The sequence below is a fragment of the Macrobrachium nipponense genome, chromosome 36 (genome assembly GCF_015104395.2).
Source record: "Macrobrachium nipponense isolate FS-2020 chromosome 36, ASM1510439v2, whole genome shotgun sequence".
In the NCBI taxonomy this organism is placed as follows: Eukaryota; Metazoa; Arthropoda; class Malacostraca; order Decapoda; family Palaemonidae; genus Macrobrachium; species Macrobrachium nipponense.
In genome coordinates this window covers 39,949,017-39,957,590 of record NC_087220.1, presented here as the reverse complement: position 1 = coordinate 39,957,590, position 8,574 = coordinate 39,949,017, and the positions used below count along the sequence as shown (strand labels likewise).

General features: G+C 35.7%; 1 protein-coding gene across 1 annotated transcript in view; it reads left to right on the top strand.

Moving 5' to 3' along the window:
• The window catches only part of LOC135203573 (uncharacterized), a 20,494-nt gene extending 12,685 nt beyond the window's left edge, over nt 1–7,809 (top strand). Inside the window, exons 2-4 of the mRNA XM_064233324.1 lie at nt 3,278–3,400; nt 5,822–5,947; nt 6,898–7,809. Coding sequence (XP_064089394.1) covers nt 3,278–3,400; nt 5,822–5,947; nt 6,898–7,142 — 494 coding nt within the window. The 3' untranslated portion in view covers nt 7,143–7,809. The remainder of the gene's footprint in view (nt 1–3,277; nt 3,401–5,821; nt 5,948–6,897) is intronic.
• Nucleotides 7,810–8,574: the final 765 nt, after the last annotated feature.

Sequence of the window (8,574 nt, the reverse complement as noted above, 5' to 3'; positions counted from 1 at the left end):
CATCCATTTTCCGTCTTTTCCATTCAATTTCGTGCATCCAATTTCTCTGTTATTCGTGTTTTTCACCAATTTCGTTTGTTTCCATCCAATTTCGTCTTTTTCCTTCCATCCGTGGTTTTGCCATCAATTTCGTCTCGCCCATTTCGGTTTTGGCATAAAAACATTTTCGTGTTTTCCCTCCAATTTCTCTGCCATTCATTTCGTGTTTTCCATCCAATTTCGTGTCCATCCAATTTTCGTGTTTTCCATCCAATTTCGTGTTTTCCCAATTTGCCATCGTCTTTCCATTTCAATTTCGTGTTTTCCATCCAATTTCATGGTTTTCCATCCTTTTCGTTGTTTTCCATCTTTTAATTTTCCGTCTGTTCATTCATTCGTGTTTTCCATCCAATTCGTCTCATCCAATTCGGGGTGTTTTCCATCCAATTTCGTCCTTTTCCAATTTCCAATTTCCGTGGTTTCCATCCAAGTTTCGTGTTTTCTTCCATCATTTCGTGTTTTCCATCCAATTTCGGTCTTTTCCATCCAAGTCGGGTCTCCTTTCCATTCAATTTCGTCTCTTCCACCAATTTCGTGTTTTCCATCCAATTTCGTCCTTTTTCCTTTCCAATTTCCGTCTTATAATTCCATCCAAATTTTCGTCGCCTTTCCATTCATTTCGTCTTTCCTTAATTTTCGTTTCCTCCTTTGCCTCCAATTTCGTGTTTTCCATGCCAATTTCGTGTTTTTGCTACTTTGCGGGAAGGGGACACTTCAATTTCGATGTTTGCATCCAATTTTCGTCCTTTCCCATCCATTTCGTGATTTCCTTTTTCCAAGTTTCGTCGGTTCCAATTCCATTTCTGGTTTCCATTTTCCAATTTCCGTGTTTCCATTTCCAATTTCGTCTTTCCATTCACATTTCGTTTTGTTTTCCAATCCAATTTCGTGTTTTCCATTTTCCTTTCGTGTTGTCCCTCCAAGTGCCCGTGTTTTCCAATTTCGATTTCTTTTCCTTTTTTCTCAATTTCGTGGTTTCCATTTCCAATTTCGTTTTCTTTTCCATCCATTTCGTGGTTTCCAAATCCATTTTCGTCTTTTCCCTCCATTCAATTTCGTGTTTTTCCATCCAATTTGTGTTATTCATCCATTTCCGTTTTTTTCCTTTTCTCCAATTTCCGTCTCTTCCTTCAATTTTCTCTCTTTCCATCATTTCGTGTTTTCCATCCATTTCGTTTGTTTTCCTCCAATTTCGTGTTTTTCCATCCAAATTTCGTGTTTCCATTTTCCAATTTCCGTCTCTTCCTCAATTTTCGTACTCTTCCATTTCAATTTCGTCTTTTTCCATTCCATTTCCGTCTCTCCAATTCAATTTCGTCTTTTTTCTTCCATTCCAATATTTTCGTTGTTTTCATCCAATTTCGTCCTCTTCCATTCCACATTTCGTCTCTTCCAATTTCCAATTTCGTGTTTTTGCATTTTCCCAATTTTCGTGTTTTGTAATTTTTTCAATTCCGGTTAATTTGCATCAATTTTCGCTTTTCCATTCATTTCGTTTTGTTTTGGCCAATCCAATTTTCGTGTTTTCATCCAATTTCCGTGTTTTCCATTCCAATTTTCCGTCCTTTTCCTTCCATTCCAATTTTCGTCTTTTTCCTCCATTCCAATTTTCGTCTTTTTCATTCTGGGACGTAGGGTCCATCCATTCGTGTTTTTGCATCATTTCGCCTTCATCAATTTCCATCTTTTCCTCCATTCGTGTTTTCCATCCATTTCGTCTTTCATCATTTCGTTTTTTTCCATCCAATTTCGTTTTTTCATCCATTGCGTGTTTTTCCATCCATTTCGTTTTTTCCATCCAAATTCGTCTTTTCCATCCATGGCGTCTCTTCATTCAATTTCGTCTCTTCCATCCATTTTCTCCTTTTCATTCAGGCGGGGTCGAGTCCTCCATTGTCGTCTTTTCCCTTCAATTTTCATCCATTTCGTGTTTTCCCTCCAATTCGTCTCTCCATCACTTCGTCTTTCCATCCATTGTCTTTTTCATTCAATTTCGTCTCTTCCATTCAATTTTTCCATCCAATTTCGTCTTTTCCATCCAATTTCGTCTCTTCCATCCAATTTCGTCTCTTCCATCCAATTTCGTCTCTTCCATCCAATTTCGTCTTTTCCATTCAATTCTTCCATCAATTTCGTCTTTTCCATTCAGGTTCAATTTCAATCTTCATAGTTTCCTTTTCTCATTCAATGGCATCTTTCCCATATTAAGTTTCATTTCACATTCAACTTCGTCGTTTTCATCCACTTGTTCAGTTTCAGTTCTCATAGCTTCAATTTGTCATTCAATTAATATTTTCCACTCAGGTTTATTTTCCCATTCAATTTCCATTCTCATAGTTTCACATTTAACTCCAATGGTTCCATTCAGTATTTATTGTCTCATTCAATTTCAGCTCTTATGCAGTTTCTCTTTCCCATTCAATTTTTGGCAATATAGGCAATTATATATATATATAAAAAAAAACCTTTCCCACTTATTCGATGGTAAACTTACCTAACATCTGTACCTCTTACCTGAAGGTACGCTCTGTACCACTCAGATGAAGGTACACTTTATAACACTCAGTCGTAAATGTTTTGTAAAGCTCATTAAGTACAAGAACAACGAGAAAACAATAATAATAATGCGAATACAAATGATGAAATCGATACTTGATAGCCTTCATTTTCATAACAATAATAAACTATAATTAATTAAAGCTTAAAAGTTACTTTCAGTGTATTTAACTTCTTCCGTTTGTTCTAAGAATTAAAGATAGTTATACGTCGACAGAAGGAATTAAAGACACAAAGCAGAAACGCCAGAAAAACAATGCAGGTAATCGTCGCGGATTAACGGCCAGATTAAAACAAAGACGCTGAGGCAGTTGAAACGGGTACATCCACTGACGAAGAAGTCCACCCGGGTTTACCCTGGCGATAGACACTCGATTTCTCTGGGGGGAAGATGTCTTTTACAATTGCGAGATCAGTGCTCTTGAATGAGAGAGAGAGAGAGAGAGAGAGAGAGAGAGAAGTAGTATTAGCACATAACAGAGACTTAAAATGAGGCAAATCCTTGTCACAGCAAAGACCTTACTCGCAATCTTGGAGCGTGACAAACTTCCAAGACAGAGGATTCTCATGACAACCCGTTACAGGCTAGATTATACAATAAAACGCACTTGCTCTTAAAAGAAATAATCTAATTAGTTTACTTCCTTATGAGGCATTTTATGAACTCTTTTATTTCACACAGGAGCAGCAATACAATGCTACCAGTTCACCTGGCCAGGTGAAGCCAACGATACAGACTGCGATGATCACAAGATAGACACCTTGAACGCCCCGATCCCTTGCAAGTACCCCATGGTGTTCACAGGTAAGGCTCTGACCCACATTACACTAACCACGGTTTTACTATATCTTTATTAATTAATTTTTTCTTTTCTAATAACCGATCTCCTATTTCTGTTTAGCATTACCTTCTGTTACTTCTTTCAAATGAACACCATATTCGTTGGGATCTTAAATTTCATGCCAATGGCCCCTGTGGGCCTGTTCCATATGAATACGGTTCATCTTCTTAATAATAATAATAATAATAATAATAATAATAATAATAATAATAACAACAATAATACCCACTAGCTTACTCATGTGACCCATTGGCGATTGTACCGGACACATAAGGTCTGTTGCAAGTTATGGAAATGGCCTCATGTACCTATGTTCCAGGCACCCTTTCACGTATTTCTGAATGTGAAATTTTTCACCTTTTTATTACTAATTGCAGTTTTCTATTTGTTAATTAAATGATAATTTCATTTACAGTGTTGGCGTTTTCTATTTAACTTATGGTCCCTATTTTACATATAAATTAAAAAGAACTTCTACCTGTAAACTGTAATTGGTGCTGAGACAGTTTTCACTTTTCCTGACACAAACGCTGCATCTAATATATATATATATATATATATATATATATATATATATATATATATATATATATTAGATGCAGCGTTTGTGTCAGAAAAAGTGAAACTGTCTCAGAAAACCAATTACAGTTTAATAGTAGAAGTTCTTTTAATTTATATTATATATATATATATATATATATATATATATATATATATATATATATATATATATATATATATATATAGTGCATAGGTGAGGGGGTAGGCGGCTGCTATCAACCGAGCAGACAGGATCAGGGGCAGGGGAAGGCGTCATTGTAACGAACGAAATTTCTTTATTTAATTGCTGACGTTTCAAGACATCTGTCGCATTATCAAAGCTGGAATTATACATTAAAATGCAAATATAAAAACAGATTCATACTTGAAATTACAATCAAAATGTAAAAGAAAGTTATATGCTAACACACCACATCCAAATATTAGGTTTACAATAGAACATGAAAACGACAACAAGTTACCCTTTCTAGAAGTTTTAGTCACTCGAGGAAACGACCGTTTTAATTCGTCAGTGTTTAGGAAAAAGACTTTTACCGGTCAAGGTTTGAAGTTTGCTGTTTTAACTTTAAATTAAACTCTTTGGTTACCGTCTTCCACAGACCTTCTACTGTACCCTTCCAGACTTTTGTATACATGTTTAAATAAATTTCTGAATAATAAATATATACCCAAATCACAGATAACTACTGTTTTTGAGATGACGTTTTTCGCCAGTCTCCCTATGATTCATAAGTCTTTTTACAACACTGAATAACCTAATACAACAGTGTGCACCAGCCATTAACTGTAAATTGATTCCGGTTAATCCTCTTCATATGAAATCATTATTCCAGTACAAAGACAAAATTAGCCCCCTTATGACATCAAGCATCGTCTACTTATTTTCTTGCCCCCGATGTAGTCAGGGGAGATATGTGGGTGCCTGAGGCCGCCTACTGAAAATGCGAATTGATTGTCATAGAACTAACTGGAGTCAAACTACCTAACCCAGAGTACTCAAATATTCGAGAACACGCCGAAAGGTGTAAAACAGAAATTGATTATAAGAATTTTAAAATGCTTTCCAAATTTCCCAATTCTTCGCTTCTTATCTTTGAATCACTTTTTATTAAACTAATATTACCCAGATTGAATAACCAAACTACATCAACAACTCTTTACCTGACGCGAGTTTACCTCGGCTGGAATTCTTTGTTTATGTCACTCTGCTTTTAAACTTCGTCCAACTGGTAATGGTTTACTGCATTTTTATTATTTTACTCTCACATAACTTTGTTTTATATTTTGATTGTAATTTTAAGTATGAGTCGGTTTTCGTATTTATATTTTAATGTATTATTCCAGCTTTGATAATGAGATAGAGGTCTTGAAACGTCAGCAATTAAATAAAGAAATGTCGTTACTATGGACGTCTTCCTCTGCCCTTGGTCCTATATATGCAGCATATGTATACATACATATATATCATGTATATATATACATGATATATAGATATATATATATATATATATATATATATAATGTGTGTGTATAATACATATATATATATATATCATATATATATATATATATATATATATATTTACCACAAATATATGTATTATCATATAAATATATTTCTACCTTATTAACAGTCCTATTTACTAGAAGGCTCTTTTCTGTAAAGACAATTTTCTTTTATTTCAGTATTGTATTCTCTGTAAGCTAAACGATCATCTACCTGCAAACATAACTTCTTTTTTTTTTTAACTCATTCACATTCTACCTGCAAACTGCCTCTCTTATAGCAAATGAATTAAAAACTTGAAACACTTGTATTTCAGTTCCACGACATCTGCCTCCTGACTTAAATGACCTAAACGACCACTGCTCTAAAACTACTTGCCCCAAGTACAAGTGTAGTGTGGAGAACCAGGTGTGCATCCAATGGAGCTGGTATGACGTTCAAGGTAAGATGTGACGACGGCACATCCCCTTCCCCACTTGCATTCAAGCTCTCTCTCTCTCTCTCGACGTTTCATTTCGACCCAAACTGCCCAATAGTTTCTAAAAGCCTGGATTACATCGAATAGGTCGAGATGACTTCTCCAACTAAGTCAACCGACAGGATTGTTAGCATGGACACAACCAAAAGAGACCTACCATTCACGTCGCCGGTTGCTTCATATCTTTTAAAGGACTGTTTAAATTAAACTAGTCGCAACGACTTCTTGTAAAAAGGTTAAGCAAACAAGCAGTAAATAATTGGTTGCACTGAAGCCAGCCATGACGACTTGCTCCCAAGGAGTCAAGCAAATTTCAGCTCCATTCGCTGTAGCTCACTAAGCAACATCACAACAACGAAGCCTTTTTGTAACCTTGTTTGTGGTAAAATTATGTGCTGGCATACAGGCAGCTTCATTTAGTGAAAACAGGAAACATTTTCGCAGGTCATGTAACTCACAGTACCTCTTGAACAACTCAATGGGGGTAAATTATGAACGAAATATATTTCCGGTTACAATGTTGAGCGCGTGGGAGAAGGCACATTATGTATACATACCTATAGGAGTGAGCGTAAGCAAAGGCAGTAGGGTAGGACAGGTACAAAAAACACGCACTAAACACACACACATACACACACATATATATTATGATATTATTATATATATATATATATATATATATATATATATATATATATATATATTATATATATATATATATATATATATATATATATATATATATATATCCTTAAAACCAATAAACGATAAGAAACAGCTGTAGGCTACACCTCTGCAAACTTACTGTGTGTGTGTGTGTGTGTGTGTGTGTGAGAGAGAGAGAGAGAGAGAGCCCCATCCATTTAAATTCGTGTACCACCCACTGGTCTCGTTAATTCACGGTTTCCTTTCAGGTAACATCTACAACTACACTACCTTCTGCGGCACAGTGGCCGACGCCACAAACATGGAGTCAAAAGGAGCCGTACCAGTTAACAACGGCTGCTGGGAACAGAGAATGGGGACCTTCACGAGGAAAGTTTGTGCTTGTGACTCCGAGAACCTTTGCAACGGCTCGTCATCCTTGATGTCTTCCCTCTTATTGGTGACGCTTTTCTTACTCGCAGTGCACTTCCTCAACCGTAACTTCACTTCGTAGCTGCTGAATATTAAGTAGTCATTATTGCTAAATAGGTATAATAATAACTAGCAACTTCACCCGTATAGCAATTCTCCACTGCTTAGAAATTTTAATTATAGGTCTAACTGATTATGCTTTCTAGTCCAGCGTGAGTCCACATTTAAATTCATTCGTCACTAATTCATTTGACATTTACTGTTTTGATAAAACGCTGTTACTGATGTTAGGGACTTATACGGTTAATGAGTAGTATTCTCACTAAATTATATAAAATATTATAACTGAACAAAAAATGAAACCTGATAAATACTGGAGACAAACAGCAGTGACACGTAACGGTTGGGAACCCTGACGCCGAAATGAAGGGGCGTTTCTCTTATGCTGTGTTCAACTTGATTTATACAGCGTGTTCTGTGCAATTGATATGTCCTACATTGTTTACTCCCATTTTTAGGGAAGAGATGGGAAGCTATATGCAATCAGTGAGTGATTATAGTCTACGCAATACAGTTCGTCTTGTATTTCTCTTTAACTTCGGTCTGTTCTTCCTCCATTAATGTTTTCTGTTGATGTCTTGGTTCCTTTTGCAATTAGTCTTGTCAGTTATATATTATATAAATAATTTGAGTGAAAGTATTTCAGTGTGTGTATGAATATTTTACACACGTGACTACACACATACACGCGCACGACACACACACACACACACACAAACCACACATCACACACATAATTATATATATATATATATAATATATATATATATAATTATATACATATATACTATATCTTATACAAACACGTGCAAACCCATAGCAAGGGACAAACACACACGTAATCAAGTCGAAGTCAGACGTTACTACAATTGCAGCAGGTTGGTATGGCCTGCTCACTCAACAGTACAGGCATCGCTAATTTTAGATACAGTACCCCTTTACCTCCGTGCCAATACATTTGCACACACATACACACACACAAACACACACACACACACAATCCTCTCTGGATTTTGACGCCGTTGCTATTTTTTTATTTGAAAATACCTAAAAGATAAACAGATTTTTAGGGATGTAATCCTACTTAAAAGACTCTTTGTCTCTTTCCTCAAATTTCTCTGATTAAATGGGATATCCAGAACGCTGGTGTTGAGAAAGAATCTGTCTCAATATAAACACACAAACTATAAATATATATATATATATAGATATATTATATTATATATATATAGGCTACTACTTTAGTATAATAAAGATAAAAAAACCAAAAGAGCTCAAAACAACATTCTCCATTAAATGTTTAAACGTTTGCTGTCAAGCTACCCACCTCGGGTATTGGAGCCGTGGCTACATAGAGTGAAGTTATGTTAGTAACATCGTGCCCCGGTTCCGTATACGATTTTACATTATGTATCAGATTCGACCGCTAAGCATTTAGCAAACTAAGTATGCTT